Raw genomic sequence first — 19,198 nt, 5'->3', positions numbered from 1 at the left:
GTAGTTCTTTTTCTAGCCTTTCTCTTAACCGCTTCTTGACATTCATTTTGGGTCATGTCTCTGGTGTTGCACCTGTTTCTTTCTCCAGAATTTCACTGTTGTATATCTCAAGATGGCTCTGGTGCGCATCACGCGCGCCGAGCAGCTTGCTCTAGTGCCGCGCCTGCTCTGCTGTCTTGAAGGCAGACCCGTGGCGAATCAGAACACGTAAGATTGCGATGTCCGAGTGCTAGCCCACATGTTGATGCATGCGTTGAGTCTCTATCTCTGCAAGCTTACCGTTTACTTGTACAGTACCGTATTTTCCGGAGCATAGTGCGCACTTTAGATGTGCTATTTTAGGCCCTAAATCGCAGGTGCGCACTATGCTCCGAATATGAAATGCATGTACTTCAATGAAGATTGAAGTGCCCACCCCCAGTGAAGATTGGGGGTGCGCGTTATACAAAGGTGCGCACTATACTCCGAAAAATACGGTACTGTAAGTCAACAAATATTCGGCGCATATTTATTTTCGGCTATTTTCGGCCTGGTCATGTTTGGCCGAAAATTTGTTGCTACCGAAATTTTGATATGCAAGGTTCAGAATGACAGTGTATACAGGCAGCAGCAGTACAAGCCGAAAATTTAGTGCAGCCGAAATGTGTTTTAGCCCTGGGAGGCCGAAATTTGAATGGGCCGAAAATTTGTCGACTTACAGTATTCTGCTGTCGTGGACATGGAAATCCGGGCAACTGTCGCGGGGCCCTCACCCTCAGTGTGTACTGAACGTTGTATGCAGTGCACGTGTTAATCGTATGCGTACTCACGGCTGCATGGCCAGCGCCCTGGGCCGCTTGACCTCCGACCGGATTTCCATGTCCCACGGCAGTAGTTCATGTACTTCGGACCAGCTTGCACTTCCCTGTTATGTGCAGGGACCAGTATGTATTGTTGGTCATAGTCCCTAGGATAGATTCATCTCGGGACTATACCTGTGGACACCTGGCAACTCGAACATCGAGGAATCAGGGCTATTTAAAAGCTCCTCATATGTGAACACCCCCGGATGATACTCCTCTTGTGAGCAATCACTCAGTCTTGGTCCCATAGTGTACACAATTGTGTGTGTTGTGTGTGTGTGTTTCTTTGCAGCCTACTACGTGTAATAACTCCGCTCCTTGGCTCTGTCGAGCTGCCAGAGTCCCAGATAGACCGAGCGAGCTGGTTGATGCTGCGGCAGAAAAGACGAGCTGTTGGCAGTCTCCTGCTGGAGTTTCTGATCGACTTCCTGCGTTTGCCGTACAAGTAAGTGTGGCTACATACAGTATGATGTCTGCTGCGCGTATTTCCCTGTCTCGGGGTTTCTCACTCTGGTGTCAGTTTCCTACAAGACTCTTTGGTATCCATGTGTTTTTGGATCGCCGGTACTGTAACAGCTTATTTCCAGCCGTTCTTGCTGCTTTCTGTCGCGGATCCATCAGCTGGGAAACGGCTGTTGGTCGAAGATTTGTGGTGTATTCTCTTGCCTCTATGTTTCAGGAAGCCCTCATTCACTCCTACGTCTGAACATGGTGAGAATCGAGGAGGCTTGCAGGGCCTCACTCATGCCTCCTATCAGCGTGCATCAGCCGACTTGATTGTGTCGAATGGCTATTTCGACAAGCTGGAGGAGGTGTGTGACTTTGCGTAGGCAATGCGATTACCTTAGTTCTTACTAGAGTATTGTGGCGGATGCGGAAAACTCGGCTTCCAGCCGAGTCTCACGCGAACCGTGAAATTTATTTATTTTTTTATTTATTTTTATTTATTGTGATCCGGTGCTAGGTCACTGGGTTGCGCTTCGTGTGTGTTCAGTACATAAAAGGAGTCAACACATCCTCGCATGCCTGCATGTTTGTAATAATCCACACACGTACATGTACCATAAATGATAATGCACTTGCACTACACACCATCTACTTGACATAATATCTTTATTCAAGCTCAACAAAATGTGAGAACAGGAAAGAAACACAGGAACGCAACACATTCACATTCACCTACTACTTCACCCCAGAAACTAAGCAATGAAAAAATATTCGTGATTTTTTAATCACGTTGTAAGGAGTTACTGTGCTCAAGAAATTTGTTTCAGTGGAACAAAAACACTTCAAGCCAATGGGTGTATAGTCACTGGATACACTTCTTTGGAGTATGTGTACTGTTATACAATTGAAATTGCCACTATTTCAGTCTCAGCTGGACTGGAGTCACCGTCGCTCGATTCCTCAGAGCTCAATGCCCCAGAACTGGCAGATTGATGAAAGTCGCGATTTTAATTTTTTTTTTAATTTCTCCGAAGGAAGTAGTATACAAGCCTGGTCCTGTGCAATGTGCATGACTTGTATTGTAGTTTCACACAGTCCTACAGGGTGTCCTCCGTGCAGTTATCTAGAATATCTGACAAGCACACAGACGTTCCCCGCGTTCTGAGCAATGTCTTACTCCCTGTAAACGCCTCCATTAGATCTGCACTACCACTCCCCGTGAGTATTATGTCTTCCGGCACTGTGTTATGTGTGCCCAATGCAGATGAAGCTGGGTGCTGTGGAGTTCATTGCATCGGGTATATTCGCCGAGGAGGACGTGGCGTGCCATCTGCTTGTGGCGTCCGCCGATACACACCACAGGTAAGGATGGAGGACATTGTAGAGACCTTTCAAATTACAGAGAACGGGTTTTGTCTATCTCCTGGCATGCAACATGAGCTGTAGCTGAGCAGAATGGCGACGGTGTGGCAAAAGTGCAGGCTTGTCTGTCACCAGTGTCAACAGTGTGTGCGTGGTGATGCCTGTTCTTGAAAGTGTTCTATACTGCTCTCTGTATGCCCATGGTGTGTAAATGTTTTTTTCTTCTCTTTCTCTATCTTTGTGTTCTAGCGTGGCTGATAAAAGCGACTCGCATCTAAAGCGCATGGTTGGGTAAGCGTTTGCGTGCAGCTATGTGACTAAACTTATCAGTGCTCTTCGGTAAAACTGCCCTTATCCGAACTCCGCAGATCCAATTGTAGAGTCATGATGGGAAGGCTTCCCAACTGAATGACTGATACATTATTAGTAGTGTCCTTAGCAAGGGAGCCAGAGCCCGAGCAGTTGTGTGATGCATGGAGTGTGCACATTTCTGCATGTGTGTGTGTGTGTGTTTGTGTGTGTGTGTGTGTGTGTGTGTGTGTGTGTGTGTGTGTGTGTATGTGTGTGACTGTGTGCACGCACGCGCACACACGTGTTGGTTGCGAATCTCTTTACCCGCCTCTTGTTTGTTTTGTTTTTTGCTCCAGTCCAGATATCTGGGAGAAGGCGCCAGTTATCACGGCTGTCTACAAGCTACTGTTGGGATCCACAATGAATGTGCCGCTAGATGTAAGTAATCAGCCAAATACATGTACTGACTAGTTTTTCGCTTTCATAACTCAGGCAAGGAGATGGTACACAGAGAGGGCATTTGTTCTATTCTAGTCGGTAGTTGCTGCAGCTGTAGCTCGGCCTGCTGTCTCCGCTGCATATGCCTTCTGTATTGTATTGCTTGTCTGAGGTGTCTAGTGTAGGGAGCATTTCCGATGCAGTACATGCTCTTGGTGATAAGAACTTGACCATCTATTCGTGTGATGTTCCGTGTTTTGGTGATGTGTTTTGCTACTGTTGTCTGTATTGCAGGAGGTCATGTTAGGTAGCCAGGGTGATACCAAATCACCAACACACTGCTCAGTGGCAAGGGATTTCGTGCTGTTGGCAATCCTCACCGTACTGCAGCGCTCCAAAGAAGCAGTGGATCAGATTGAGTTGGCCGTGAAGGTACAGTGTTCTGTGCCTACAACGTACTGCGTCTGTCTGTGTTTGGGTGCTTGTGTACATGTGTGTGTGTGTGTGTGTTTGTGTGTGTGTGTGTCCACGTGTGTCCGTATGTGCATGTTTGGGTGCTTGTGTGTGTGTGTGGGGGGGGGGGGGGGGGGATGTTTGGATGTGTATGGATGCTTGCGTGTATGGATTCTTGTGTGTATGTTTGGGTTCGTACGTGCATGTGTGTGTGTGTGTGTGTGTGTGTGTGTTGGTTGGCTGGCTGGCTGGCTGGCTGGCTGGCTGGCTGGCTGGCTGGCTGGCTGGCTGGCTGGCTGGCTGGCTGGCTGGCTGGCTGGCTGGCTGGCTGGCTGGCTGGCTGGCTGGCTGGCTGGCTGGCTGGCTGGCTGGCTGGTTGGCTGGTTGGCTGGTTGGCTGGTTGGTTGGCTGGTTGGTTGGCTGGTAGGTCCAATTGTCAGGTTTGAAATCCCTCAGACCTCAATCAATTCCTAATGGGCCGCAGTGTGCCATGGTAGCATTGTACTCACAACCCATATCAGGGCCGTCGGACACGGTACGGTCACTACGGTATTGACCGTACCCCTTTTTGCCCCAGGTACCCCGCGAATCAATAAAATACACTGATCTGGACTCTAAATTTCCAAAATTTTCGGCTCAGCCACCCCTCCCTCGCGAGTAACTCGTACTTCAGATGGCTGACCGTACCACACTAAAATACCTTCCGACGCCCCTGCATATCATATGTGCTACTGAGAATACTGTCGAAAATAGCAATGGCAACTCTACTAGTCTGTCTCTACTGCTTTGACAGTCATGTACGAATCTTCGGTGTACAATACTCGGGATAAAACATAGTACTATTTTTGTTCATGAGTTGAGGAAGTTGAAAGGGAAGTAATCGGAAGATGAAAGTGACTGTCACCACTAGGACTCGAACCAGAGACCTTCGCTATAGTCCAGCGGTGGTCCTGACCACTATTCTAGTTTTGTACTTTTTTGAAAGAACTATTTTTGACGATCCTGCATAAACAGTTACTCTACCGGCCATTTGACCTTGGAAAAAAGTAGCTTGGCGAAAACGTACTGGTCTTGACGACCCTCGGAAGTATGGTACACTGAAGTTTTGCTGATTATGCAGTCTGTTGCTGTTGTGTGTCTGTCTGCCCATGCACAGGCTTGTGCAGTCTGCCATTACAGTACTCAGCTGAAGATTCGAATTCAGGGCTTGCTTCTACTACAGCACATCTGTGAACAGTATGTTTTTGCTGCTGCTGTTTTTTCACACTTACTGTATAGTATAAACTAGGGCTGAGTCGGGTAGCATTTTCTTCGGGTATCGGGTTTGGGTAGTTTTCCACGGGTAGCACTGGTACCTGATCGGGTAATGTTTCCATGGTAACACCCCAATGCACCCCTTCCCTTACACACTTGGTAGACACGCGGAGTATTACATGAATTTGTACACGTGCACTGTACATGATGTCATCTGCGACTTCGGGTTTCGGGTACTATTCTGCACCCGTCTACCCAAGGTCCTCACGGGTAGCACGGGTACCCGACTACCCGTGCACACCACTAGTATAAACCCGGAAACCTTTGCGATCCAGAATCCTTCGCGGTCTTCACGATGGTGTGAAATCGCAAAAGTAAGCCGGCGCGAAACGTAGAACTGCAGTAAAAAAAACCTGGGGAAATTGACTCCAATCGCGAACGTATTCAGGTGCAGATTTGTCTGTGCTAATCGCGAACTGTAAACAAGCACAAATGTTCCCGGGTTTACAGTGACTGGTAGGAGGAGGACGAACTTCAGGCCCTTCACAAGCGACGTTTTCGAAAGTCTTACCCCACAAGTGTAATTCATGAGTCAGTCGGTGTCCTCCTGTACTGTGGCTAGCACAGCCCATGCACACACACAAAATCAGATGCAGTGCACTGACTCTAGCTGTCTGGAATTTTGCATGTCTACCAAGCAAAGAACGAGGCACTAACTGCACAGATGAGTAGCACATGACACAAGTAGAACTGACTAACGCTACTTGAAAGCCTTGAAAGGGGCTAGCGGTCTCGTTCATGTGGTTCAGTGAGCCCTACGCATACAGTCGAGAGTTTAAAAGCTCCCAAGAGTGTGCAACTCCTGATACCGTTTATATGGGGTTCGCCGACAGCGAAAACTCACATCACGTGGTGTAGTGTTACCGTTGTACGTTTCCAGCCCGTTTTTAGCGAGCAATGGAGTTGAAAAATATTGCACTCTAGACAGAAACCCACTCAGCTTTGTGCGTGTCACCAGCTTGATCAATTGATCATCGCAGATACTCGGACTGCGCGCACGCTATCCTTTGTTGTACGTAGGACAAATCGTACTTGGAACACAGGATTTGAGTTTTCGCCGTCGGGGACCCCGTATGCACGTTCTTGGGAGCTTATTTGCTCTTGATACGTCATGGACCGACTGATCGTGTTTCTTGGCCGAACTGATCGCACGTTTACTGAAAAATGTGAAACTTTGTAATTTGTCACTTCCAGCGGTGGCATCGAGTACTCGATTACTATCGGGTTGATCATCTAGGGAGCAGTTTCTCCAGTACCCGGGCTACCCGTTTGATCACTATGTTTTTCCCGCTGCTGTGTACAGTCCATTTCAAAAATATAGACGCACGGTATTTTTGAAATATTTCAAATTTGGCTTGTGCTTCTTGAGAATTTTTTATCGGAATGTTGCTCAGGTATGTGGTATAGATGCTGGCCTAACGGTTTTTTGAAATCACGCGTCTATATTTTTGAAACGCACTGTAGTGGCACTAACATTGCGTGCACATGTGTAGATAGTGCACTTGAAAAAAAAAAGCTGCTTTTGTGTGTGTGTCTGTGTGTGTGTGTGTGTGTGTGTGTGTGTGTGTGTGTGTGTGTGTGTGTGTGTGTGTGTTCACTTGTTCACTTGTTCACGTGTGTGTGTATGTGTGTGTGTGTGTGTGTTCACTTGTTCACGTGTGTGTGTATGTGTGTGTGTGTTCACGTGTGTTTGTGCATGTACATGTTTAGTTCATCGGAGGATAATGCAACAAAGTATGGTGCTAGCTTGTTCTCCTATGTCTGCGAGCGAATCATGGAAGATGAAGAGGTACGTACATGTATGTTAATGTCCTGGCGTGCACACGCCTGTGTGTGTGTGTGTGTGTTTGTGTGTGTGTGTGTGTGTGTGTGTGTGTGTGTGTGTGTGTGTGTGTGTGTGTGTGTACGTGCATTTGCCTGTTGTGTGGCTTAGACAGTTATCTGGTGCTAGTCTTGATCTGTTTCATTCGGAATCAGATCCGCCGTCGTTGCTATAAGAGAAAATCTGTGGGTGCACATCCAGTGCATTTGCAGATTTGCGTGCTTCAATTGCGACGGGCGTATACATGGTATACATGGTACACATGGTGTGTGTGTGCGTGCGTGCGTGCGTGCGTGCGTGCGTGCGTGCGTGTGTGTGTGTGTGTGTGTGTGTGTGTGTGTGTGTGCACCACTGGAAGATGTTTTCAAGCTGATTGCACCTTTTTGCCGAGAGGCTCCAGATTCAAGGTGCATTCCCATCATCCCATTGGATATCGTATTTTGCCTATCATAATTATGAACGCTTGTGGCTCTGAGTTTGTAGTTGTGGCTCATCCAAAGTATTCCTCAATTTCCAGACTGGCCTCTGACCAACTCCTGTAGATTGGTAGCATGTGGACTTGTGGATTATTCGGTGTACCTCCCATGTTGAGTTTGTTTGCTGTATGCATATGTGCGTGTGTGTACGTGTGCGCATGTGCGCATGTGTGTGCGTTTACACTCGTGCAGCCTGTTGCTTTGCGTAGCCTGGCCCTAATCGCCCTTGGCAAGTTCTCTCGGTAAGCTCTTGGCAGCACCTTTCCATGCCCCCTATTTCAATTTTTGCTGTAATAAACATTTGGAAATGCTTGCACAGCGTATTATGTGTTTGCTTCAAGAACCAGAGCTGCACTACCATGACTACCCTAGGCAGGTGGCCAATGAGAGTGCAATATCCAAGCTAGGACCATCCCCCAGACCAACGACTGGCTGGAGCAACATGATGTCTACACTTGCAGTTGTAGGCAGAACGGCCGGCATCTTGGATTGACGTTCACAACAGTGCTGTGTTGCACATACCTTGGCACTGGTGATGTCTTCATACAGTTCCATATCTTCCACATCACATGGAAGTTCGTAAGAAACATCAACACAAACATAAAAACATTACGGAGAGTTTCCGGCAGTGTGAAAGGATAGCAGGGGAATGTGGGGGAGGTGGACTAACAAATACCTGGACAGTGTGTGCATCAATATGGATTACTTAACTACCAACTTGCATTCTTTGGAAGAAGCAACCAGCCAAAGTCTACACAATGTCGTTATGAATGCAGCACTACTGTACTGTACACATGATGTGTTGGATTTTATTTGTGATGGGTAAACTGCTGTGTCTTGCTGCGTGTGCTTAGGACGGTGCCAGAACACTTTCGCAAGCGCATCCACCAGAGGTCTTCTCCGGAAGGAGTTCTGCGTTACATGTTCAAAACATTAGAGGAGGTCAGAGCTACTGTCATGTGTGCTGTGCGTGATATTAGTACTGTCCTGTCATGCGGGGACAGAGGACGGTGAAATTCCAGTGTAGGACAGGCGTGCTCTTGTATGTGCTGGTGCATGGGCGGGTTTGGGGAGGGGAGACTTCTGTTCAAGTGTTTGTGTTTGAAGCTGGTGCTTTCCATGACTACAGTCCATTCATTGGAAACTGGCACCCTAACGTTTTGGTGTCTCCTGCACATAGTTGTAGATATCGTGAAAACAACAGTACATCCTGCATTGTGTGACCCGTGCAATTACTCCTGGCCACATTTGAGGCCAGAACAGGGAAATAGAAATTCAGCCAGGTTTTACAAAATTGGGACAGGTATGCCATGGCAAAATGTATGGAGAAGCAGATCCCAAACCCAGATTTTTGAGATTTAAAGATTTAAAATCAGACTTTCGAAAGCCAGCGGGACTGTTTCCGATGAATGGGCTGTAAGTTTTTAAAATACATACTAGTGGTCAGGATTTGTGCCCAAGCGTTTGTCAGCTGAGTACAGATAGCGTTCTATCTTGCTCGATTCCTGGCTTGGAAACTGAGTGATGGCAGTCCAACCCAAGCAGCAGCAGCACATGTACAGGTTATCGGATGGACCCGTGTTGGCCTCAAAAGCTTCGTTCTCTAATCCAAGTCACAGGCTCCTGCTCAAGTGCAGGGAATGCAGCTTTGTATATTTGGGGGGGGGGGGGGGGGGACAGTTTTGGCCAAAATTTCATTTAGAATATTCTCTTCAAATTCCGTAGATGTGATGATGGAGAGTCTTCGGATTCATTCTGTGAAATAAAAATGAGGTCCCCCCCTGGGTTTTACTACTGTTCCATTGATCCAAGGGATGCGAAGGTTGCCGGAATATCTGTGTGTGCATGTGTTCATGTGTGCAGACTGAGAGCGAGGATCTGCGGCAGAGCTTTTACGACTGCATCATGGCCTTCGCGCCCGCACTCGTGCCATCAGCCAAGGCGCACTCCGCCGAGTATATGAGTCTGCTTGCATCGTGCCGGAACAGCGAGGTGGCCAAAGTGCGACTGCTGGGCGTGCAGTTTGCCATCACCGTGCTCGGTGTGAGTGACGTTGCCACCAGTTTTGTACTGCTAGAGCACTCGGCTGACAGGTAAGCTCTACTTGCTACATCAGTATGTCTGTGTGTGCGTGCATGCTTGCGTGTGTGTGTGTGTGTGTGTGTGTGTGTGTGTGTGTGTGTGTGTGTGTGTGTGTGTGGAACATACGGAACATAGGAAGTTGAGAGAGAAAGACAGACCCTTCTAGCTCCTGATCAGGTAGAGGGCTGGCGCCAGCCAGTATGTTGGTGACGTCTGGCAGAGAGGAGTCATCTTCCCGGCATCGTTTCGCAGAGGCAGCGGCGGCAACAGACGGCATAGTAGTGGACGCAGGTGGGTGACGAAGACCGAGCACACGTGGGCGAGGCGTTTCCATTGTAAGAGTATAACTACCTGAGGGGGTCCAGCTGGCCAGCTGGCCAGAATCTGCTTTGCTGATCCGGTTTGTTTTCAGCACACGGCTTGCTTCCCGGGCACTGCAGACGATCGCTCATTATTTTCCACCCTTCATGTGGTCTGTCAGCAGTAGCTCAGAAGCCGTTGTATATGCTGTGAACAACAGCTCCAGAATTGTCTGAGTCAGTCTATCATTGCTATGTAGTGTCAAACACTGCGTCAACTTTCAACATAGCTCCTGGAAAAGGTCGAGCAGAGCCCTCCACCACTGATGACTCATCTCCTGATCACTCGGGGAATGGCTGAAGTAAGCGCTGGTACTAGGCACTCATCTCCGAAATAGATCCTTGTGCCTCCAAGGCACACACAAAAGACCAGTAACAATCTTCCGCAGCAGACCAAGTACACGGCAGCCTGCAAGGAGTTCATCCCCTTTGAGCTCTGCAAGGACTGATTGAAGGAGCTTGTTTGCTATGCCATTCGCTTCGCTAAAGAATTCTATCGGATACTCGCGAAGGAACCAAACCTCGGCACCATTCAGAAAAGTACTGTTGAACCTGTATCTTTGAAACCCAGTCGAATTTTTGTCGATGCCACAGTCTTTTCAAAATGCTCTTAAGAGTGCATGGCACCCTGACTGCTCGCTGCCATGCTTTGAATCAGCCTTACACAGAGTTCTTACGTATCCTACAACTGTACTGTGCTTCTCCTTTGGGATGATGATATTTCGGCCACGGCCCACTGGGAGGTAGTGTTCTTATCCAGCGTGAGATTTGATGGTCGGAGTTGAGTGTCCAGCGAGTTTGCTGGACTGCAGCATAGGTTGACTTTCAATTGACCGCGGTTGGAGTAGTTTATAACCGAGACGTAGATGTTGATTGGGATGGTGGATTGCATGTGTCCATGGTACTGCATTGCAACCTGGTGACGTCTGCTCTTCACACCTCCATGGTTGGCATTCATGAAGATTCTTGTCCCGCTATCGGTTTGTTGTCCTCGCTGCATGGGGTAGAAATTCGTCTTTGCGCAGCGAATTATATCCGCATCTAGAGAAGCTCTGAGACACGGGATGGTCGTGAAGATACCTTTCAGGATCTGTTCCGTGCTCTCGTTGATCTGCAGATACAGGTTGGGCTTAGGCTCTCCCGTCAAGCAGGGTGCGGCCTCCACACGCGCAGTCAGAATAGTACCCATAGGAAAGTATTATTTCCAGCTCGCACCATCTTGCGCTAAGTACGTCTCTCCACGCTTCACATAGTTCACTTGAATCCCTGAGAACAGCCCTTCAGCGATAAGAAGCTTCACAAACGGTGCTGTTGTGGGGTGAGGATCAGATCCATTTCCTTGGGCAAGGGTGGCATTTCTGGTAATCTGAATGGTTTTCCTTCCCAACGTTGACACGTGATGCATTGTTTCAGACTGTTCCTTACCCTTGCTCGTCTCCTCGGCATCCGTGTAAGCTTGCAATAGTATTATCCTTTTCAAGGAGTGCTGTTTGCACTTCACACACTAATCATGTCAAGCTGTTCGACCCGCACATTCTTCTGTCACAACCGCAACCTGCATCATCTGAGATCCTTCTCTTGGTGATATCCCACCCCGTAAACACAGCATAGTGAAATGGTGTGCTAAAGTACTTATTCCGAATGAAGTGACAGAGGAGAGGGTGGATTTTGGATACACACTCGCAACTCGTATACATTGTACAGGAACAGACGGTAGCCATTTATGCACATCGTCCTGTATTGCTGTTTCAGTCAACTCGTCAATCAGTTCACACCAGCCAACACGGTTCAATCCAGCAAAGGGATTAGTCAATACATGCAATAAGAATAAATACAAGGAAAGGGTTCTGGATAATAAATTAGGACAATATGGATCTGGCCACCATTCTCGGTCTCTCTCTCTCTCTCTCGATCTCTCTCTCGATCTCCTCGACCTTGCGCAAGCATGCGCAAATATGTACAATGTAGCTAAAACAAGTATCACATGAGACCTACGTCACTGGTCCAACACATGGCACTACTCCGGGCATGCCGAGTATGGGGAGAATGCGTACAGCAAGAACAGAGTACATGTCGTATGATTCTAGTTTACTGAAGGCTTATCAATGACTGAGACCAAACATACATTACATCATGAATCATACACATTATTAGATGAGCCGAGCCAAGCTAAAAGGTGGCTTAGGCATAATTTTTGGAAATTTCTTTTTTCATGCCAAAGTGATGTCTATATATCCAACTTCCATCATGGAAATTTTGGTGCCCATCTGAAATGTATATGTGCCATAAACAAGCATACATTGTGCACATGTCACAGAATGGTTGGTATCAATGACACTAAGGATTCCAAGACCTTCCCAAACTCCAAGAAAACATGGGACACCAAGTGGAGACAAAGCTTAGCAGGTGTGCAAGCAATACAAGAAGAATGAGCACTTGTGTTCTAGAAGATCCAAGAAAGAATTAATAACAGATGTGCATAAAATTTTCATCATGACTCATGTCATTTTATCACGCAATACGAATTTTGATATCCTTCATCATGATGTTGTGACTATATTTTTCGCTGGGTTGGGGAACGTGGCATCTTACCAAGAGAGTCCGTCATACTCTCTCCAATCACCTATGCCGGCAGGATGAATTAATCCTTTCATGTAGCTCGTAGTGCTGTGACAGAGATCTAGCTCCATTGGTGTACTGTCCTCGCACCTACATATACATGTAGGTCCAGTAGACTGGACATCGCTAACAAGCGTCACTGGTTCTTTGTCCGTCCTAGTCCATGTCATTCTCCTTCCCTGCCAAGGATACTGGTAGAAGGCGCCACGGGACAATATGCTAGCAGGTAGAGTCAATGCATCGCTTCGTCGTGTGGCACTATTTCCTTGAAACGAGGAAATTTTGGAATCCAGTACGCCACGTCATGAACACTAAATTGAAGGTAGCCGAAACAAAGTGAAACATCGCAGCAAGAGCCAACTCACCAGGCCGCTTGTCAGAATGATAGTCGGAAGGCTTGTAGACGTCTCCCCATAGCTATACTCGCCGCTCTAGTCGTGGCCACGATAAGAAACACAGCCACTATGAATGAGCGACTCTTCCTCGTCAAGTAGGTTTGGGCGCACACGGATACAGAATGTCATCCTGCTCACCTCCAAATTCTCTAGAAGCTCCATTGCGATCTCTGGCAGCGCTGAGGAATCCCCACAACGATGAAAGAGTGAACACTGAAGAAGTGTTGCTCAAACATAAAAAGGCTTCTCTCTTCATCCGCTTGCAAACTTGAAAGTGAATATTTTCGCGATTGCGCTCGAGTAGAATTTTGCCAACTGTGACGTTTTGGTGATTTTCTCGATTTGTTGGCAAAACACGAAGCCACTTTTTAGCTTGGCGCGGCTCAGATACAGTTCAGTGGGACTACCACAATTGCGTGCAAGTTGCTCAGTCTCCACGTATACTCGGTATGAGATGCTCGTAATGAATTCCACTTAACAAGCGCTACGTCTTGCACATCGAGCACTCTTCAGGCAGTTGGCCAAACCTTTTCTATGCAGTGACTACATAGAAAAGGTTTGGCCAACTGCCTGAAGAGTGCTCGATGTGCAAGGCGTAGCGCTTGTTACGCATGATAGAGAGAGGGTCCAGGTGGAAAATGCTGTGACTTTAAAAAATTGCATGCCAACGCAAAAGTCAGATCTGAATTCCACTATAAAGTTTTTTTATAAGAAGAAATGAAGACCAAGGAACTACAAGTTATGCTATAGTATAATGTCCACTAACACCACCAGTTACTTTACAATCAGCTCATGCGATAACATTGCACGACGCTGACCAGCGGTACTTCCGTTCTACACCTAACTGGCAATCAGCTCTAGCACTAACTGGTGACTGGTAAACTAACTGGTGGTGTTAGTGGACATTCTAGCGTAACTTGTAGCTCTTTGGTCCTCTTTTCTTCTTACTTGTCCTTGGCTCTCCACCCGAGTCTAATAGGTGGAAAATTCTGTGACTTTTAAAAGTTTCATGCTGAAGCAATCATTAGATCTGAATTCCACTATAAAGTTTTTTTTTTTTGCTGTGTGTGCACCTACTATGCTGTGCAATAGTGATGAAACCGTGCGTCGCGCCTGTCAGCGTGCTATCTACGGTGTCGTCGAGGACCAGTCTGCACACGGCCACCTGACCATCATTCCCAGCCCGGAGCACCTGACCCCGGTCGAGCAAATCCTCCAGCACCTCAACAGTGCCGTGAGTAATCCGCTTTGTTCACCTGTGTGTGTGTGCCATCCTATGGGTCTGTTACCATAGCAATCATATTTGCCTTGACTGTTACCTGTAGCAAGAAGGAGCCATTGGCGTGTGTGATCCCGGTGGCCTAACTGGTAGGGCACTATCCCGGAAAGACAGGGGTGCTGGTTTAGAAGTAGCCATCATGTTTTGGTTGCTGTCATGGCAATCATGTAGCATAATTAATAATATCCTGACTGTTGACGCACAGCACGAGAGTTGACTCAGTGCAGTTGTGTGATGCTCAGCCAAGTAAACGTAATCATGTCAACAGCGCCATGTACACAAACTGGTGATCAGCTCATTGCCATTTTGTTCTGCTGTGGGCGTGTGTTTTGTTTGTTTTCGTCTGCTCTGTGCCGTCTGGTAGTCTCGTACAGCGCTGAGTAATGACAAAGGCTACCGTTCGGCGGGAGTGATCTTGCCGTTCTCACCCAAAGTCCTGCAACAGGTTAGCATCGGTACAGCAGCGGCCATCCTTAGTGTTCTCCTTTGCCATTACACCAACATCTATGTTGTGTGCTTATGGATATATTTGTGTGCGTGCACGTGTGTGTATGCATAATGTGTGTGTGGGAGGGGGGGGGGGGGGGGCATTTGTGTGTGTGCGTGCGCACATTGTGTTTGGGTGCATGTTGTGTGCTCCATACCACGCTTGCTACTGGCTGGCGTTTACTTGTTTTGGAATATGCTGTATCATTGACTGTATGATGTGTGTGTGTGTGCATGTGTGTATGTGTGTGTGTGTATGTGTGTGTGTGTGTGTGTGTGTGTGTGTGTGTGTGTGTGTGTGTGTGTGTGTGTGTGTGTGTGTGTGTGTGTGTGTGTGTATATGTTATGGTGTGTGTGTGTTATGGTGTGTTATGGTGTGTGTTATGGTGTATGTGTGTGCATGTGTGTGTGTGTGCGGATGTGCTACATGTTTTGTTGCAGATGTTGCTTTACTGCCATGCGGCGTTGCTCAGTCAATACGGTATCACGCAGGAAGAGTTCACTCTAGGCAACTACCAACGACAGCTGCTTGAGACCTACACTAGCAAGACCGATCACTGTAAGCCAGAATACATACATTATTATGTAGTGCATGAGTCACAGAGCATCACATGTCTGGTTAAGTTGTAACTACAGTCAGACCTCGCTTATCCGGTCCTCTTTTATCCCAATCCCTCGCCATCCGGAAGAAAATAGCTGGTTACAGATTTACAGCATGCGTGGTGCATCCAACATAACCGGTGTTTGGTTATCTGGTTCCCTCGCCTATCCGGATATTTTTGTGGAAAACGGATGTTTGCGGTTAAGCGAGGTCTGACTGTAATAGTATCATGCCATATCCTGGCAGTCCTCAGACAGCTGAGCACTGAGCACTCTACTGGACCGGATGACTCCACTCTCTGTAATTTATGTAAGTTGTTGCTTGGTATGTGCAAGCCTGGTTTGTGGGTTGATCAGGTACGTTTGTACATGCATGATATTGACAGCACGTCACATGATGGAGGACGCGCTGTAAGGAACAGTGCTCGTGACCGCTACTAGAAGCCGGTTGGTAGGCTGCGGATGCTGTCCTATCGCTTCATATGGTCGCACAAACCAATGCCCCACCAACCGTTTGCAGTCAGAAGCACTGTTCCTGTTGGTGTGGCCTCCTCTTGCAATATGCCGGCAGTGCCATACCAAGTTCTTCATTGCGTGTGTACTATGCCAGTGTTTACTGCCTTTCCATTATTCACTTCCCTACTTGCATTGGTTCACACTCTCTTTTGCAGCACAACGGGTGGCAAAATGGACCGAATCTTGGCAGCTGATGGAGTATCTGCTAGCAGGCAAAACACTCGGTATGTGGTGGTGGTGGTATTGTGTACGTGTTGATGGCGGTACCGTACATTATAGATTTATAGTATACCGGTAATATGTTATGAAGTGCTCAATGTACATGTATGCGTGTTTTAAACTTAAAAAAACTGTTTCTATCGTCCTTGTAATTGTGCGCAGGAAGTGAGTTCCACGTCACTACTTTAGCCTATCTTGCCGATCTTATTTTGCTGGTGCCGCGAGATGTGGAGACTCATGTTCGCGAAGTCTGCTTGCCACACATTATGGTAAGCATTGGTAGTGCTAGACTGTGCGACTGTGCCTTCTGACATCTGAACCTGCAATGCCTGATTGTAAACATCCATGAAAGTTGAGTTTGGACACGTTTGCTCTCTGCTTTTCTGACTCTAAATGTTGCATTGTGAATCATCCAGTAACAGACCCATTGGAACTGGGGTATAGTGAGCATTCTTGTTGTCCATACTTGTTATGTGTGAAGCAGACCCGTGTGTCGGTGTTAGGCAGTTTCTTCTCTGCCTGAACTATTCTCTCTCTCTCTCTCTTTCTTTCTTTCTTTCTTTCTTTCTTTCTCTGTGGCTGGCTGGCTGGCTGGCTGGCTGGCTGGCTGACTGGCCGTCTCTTCCTCTCGATTTCCTATGTTCTGTATGTTCTACATGTCCGGCACTGTGTGCACACGTTGCTCTTTCTGTTCTCCTCTTCAGCCCTACGTGACTAGCTCTAATGAAGAAGTGCGTGGCCTAGCAGCCAGGGTACTTGCCTCCTGCACTATCTGCTGCAGCCTTGAACTGACAACCATCACCGATCAACTCATGGCGGAGATGCATAAAAAGGTACATGTACTAGGAATCCTAGGCATGTGTGTTTGTTTCGCTGTGCTGTGTCTTGCATAATCTGGCCCGGGCACAAGAATAGCACTGTATGCTGCAAAGGACAACTCCCTCAAGCTGGAATATAACCCCTAGCCATGCATACATTGATGGCATGCTCAAGCTGACGATTCAACTGGCGCCACCCTGCAAGGGCTTTACCACAGGCCGGGTAGTCTCTGTATGTATGTATGTATGTGTGTGTGGGGGGGGGGGGGGGGGGGGTTCTTCCTTCTGTACAACAACGACCGGATTGTGTGTGTCTGTGTGTCTGTGTGTCTGTGTGTCTGTATGTCTGTGTGCGTATGTGTGTGCATGCACGTGTGCACATGTGAATGTGTGTGTGTGTGTGCGCACGTGTGTGAGGGAGTGCATACTTTTGTATTTGTGCGTGTGTGTATGTGTGTATGTGTGTATGTGTGTGTGTGTGTGTGTCCCATATGGTGCAGTGGTATGTGCAGCGATTTCCAATCGATAGGTTGCGGGTTCGATTCCCGACGATTATGGTCACACACGTCTTTCTTCTCTTTCTCAGACTCTTCCTGACTTTTCTTTCATTCTCCTGGGTGGTTACCAACAGCCAGTGCATGCCGGAGTATGTGGTGTGATGTGTGTGCGGGAAAAAAAAGAAAAAAAAAAGACCAAAAAGTAGGGATTCACTGGCCAGAAAAAAGCCACTTCAAAGCTGTGTGGTGTAGACCAGGCTGAATAGTGGTGGTCAATTCTTCAGCCTTGCAAGCTGTTGAATGGTGCAATCCCAGCACAAGTTGCTATGGCTTCTGCTGTAGCATCGCTATCATCGCCTCTGGCGATGGGCGTCCAATGGTCAATGGTCAATGGTGTGTGTGTGTGTGTGTGTGTGTGTGTGTGTGTGTGTGTGTGTGTGTGTGTGTGTTTGTGTGTGTGTGTGTGTGTGTGTGTGTGTGTGTGCGTGCGTGCTTGCATGCATGCGTGTATGCGTGCTTGCATGCATGCGTGTAGGATCTTGAATGTAAGCATGGCGCCATGTTGGCACTTGGTGCCATCATTGCTGGCATTCCATACAGCGACCGTGCCAGTGAGCTAACCTCGGCCGTGTGCAATGGATTCCTCAAGGAGTTCTTCCTGATTGTCTGTAAGTGTGAACTGTAGAGTGTAGTGGCTGTACAGTAGAATGTTTCCCCTGTTTCCGCTGTCCACACAGTGCTCAATAACTTGCTGCCAGAGTGCCCATACGTGTGCAGTTGCGCTCGGTGAAATCCGCCCCCAAAGTGCGCATTTGGCGCCCTCGTTTTCGCACAGGCCTTGACACCCTGGAAGTGACATGAATGCGGCTGGACGTACACACATGAACCAATACAATGATGTAATCGGAACTGGTGCAGGGTGCCAGTTTTGTACTTTGGGTCGGATTTCACCGAGCGCAACTGTACATAGAGGGCATTACAAGTACATGCTTTGTAGGATTCGACCCACACTGTTGAGCATGGTCTTCTGATGACTGTGTGCTACAGTGTAGTAAGATACTCTTGAGTAAAGACGTGCCGATGTTCTTACATTGGACTGGACATTGTGTACATAGAATGTGGAAGCGGATATAGGTGGACTGCAGTTGCACACTGGTGTGGTTAGGGGTCGTCGCAAAAGTGTGTTGTTGGAGCGTGCGTGTGTGCGTGTGTGCATGCATGCATGCATGCATGTACATGTACAGTTGCGCTCTGTGAAATCCGACCCAGAGTGCACATTTGGCGCCCTGTTTTTGCACGGCCCTTGACGCCCTGGGAGTGGCACGAATGCGGCTGGACGTACACATGTACAGATACGATGATGTAATCAAAACTGGTACAGGGCGCCAGTTTTGCACTTTGGGTTGGATTTCACCGAGCGCAACTGTATCTGTATCATGTACTGCTGATGTGCACATGCAGGTGGATTTCTAGACAGCACATCAACATCAATGTACTTAGCTGCATGTCAAGTGATCACGGATATTGCCAGCACAATGTCCCTGGAGATGGTACCTGATGGAGAGCTGGAGAAAGAAGCTGAAGGTAAGACCGCCACATGCCATGATTTGCTGTGGCGTTGCATGCGTTGTAGCTGTAGCAGCCACCTCATTGCACACTGAACCCCCCTCTGTTTTAGGCTGATGGCCTTTGAAAGCAGCGCACTAGTGCATGTATGGTGAAACAGGGTTTGATGCCTAATACAACCAGCATCCAAAGATAGGCAATCTCCTCTGCAGTGTGTGGTGGTGGTGGTGGTGGTGGTGGTGGTGATCCCTGTGCGATAATGAGGCATTCCTGATGTACTCCTGTAGTTGAGCTGACGTGCACACAGTCACTGGTGC

At 47.8% G+C, this 19,198-nt stretch overlaps 1 protein-coding gene across 2 annotated transcripts in view; it reads left to right on the top strand.

Annotated features, from left to right (window-relative positions):
• Nucleotides 1–19,198, top strand: part of LOC135818938 (proteasome adapter and scaffold protein ECM29-like) — a 54,374-nt gene that overhangs the window by 5,459 nt on the left and 29,717 nt on the right. For both annotated transcript variants that reach the window (XM_065332121.1, XM_065332117.1), the window contains exons 5-24: nucleotides 89–207; nucleotides 1,135–1,287; nucleotides 1,522–1,654; nucleotides 2,554–2,651; nucleotides 2,901–2,942; nucleotides 3,299–3,380; nucleotides 3,675–3,812; nucleotides 4,990–5,069; nucleotides 6,858–6,936; nucleotides 7,638–7,687; nucleotides 8,300–8,387; nucleotides 9,309–9,538; nucleotides 13,993–14,134; nucleotides 14,544–14,624; nucleotides 15,107–15,224; nucleotides 15,937–16,005; nucleotides 16,163–16,269; nucleotides 16,705–16,833; nucleotides 17,851–17,983; nucleotides 18,777–18,899. In XM_065332121.1, the coding sequence (XP_065188193.1) occupies nucleotides 89–207; nucleotides 1,135–1,287; nucleotides 1,522–1,654; nucleotides 2,554–2,651; nucleotides 2,901–2,942; nucleotides 3,299–3,380; nucleotides 3,675–3,812; nucleotides 4,990–5,069; nucleotides 6,858–6,936; nucleotides 7,638–7,687; nucleotides 8,300–8,387; nucleotides 9,309–9,538; nucleotides 13,993–14,134; nucleotides 14,544–14,624; nucleotides 15,107–15,224; nucleotides 15,937–16,005; nucleotides 16,163–16,269; nucleotides 16,705–16,833; nucleotides 17,851–17,983; nucleotides 18,777–18,899 (2,194 nt within the window). The remainder of the gene's footprint in view (nucleotides 1–88; nucleotides 208–1,134; nucleotides 1,288–1,521; nucleotides 1,655–2,553; nucleotides 2,652–2,900; nucleotides 2,943–3,298; nucleotides 3,381–3,674; nucleotides 3,813–4,989; nucleotides 5,070–6,857; nucleotides 6,937–7,637; nucleotides 7,688–8,299; nucleotides 8,388–9,308; nucleotides 9,539–13,992; nucleotides 14,135–14,543; nucleotides 14,625–15,106; nucleotides 15,225–15,936; nucleotides 16,006–16,162; nucleotides 16,270–16,704; nucleotides 16,834–17,850; nucleotides 17,984–18,776; nucleotides 18,900–19,198) is intronic.

The sequence above is a fragment of the Sycon ciliatum genome, chromosome 1 (genome assembly GCF_964019385.1).
Source record: "Sycon ciliatum chromosome 1, ocSycCili1.1, whole genome shotgun sequence".
Classification (NCBI taxonomy): Eukaryota; Metazoa; Porifera; class Calcarea; order Leucosolenida; family Sycettidae; genus Sycon; species Sycon ciliatum.
This window is presented reverse-complemented; position numbering and strand designations above follow the sequence as displayed.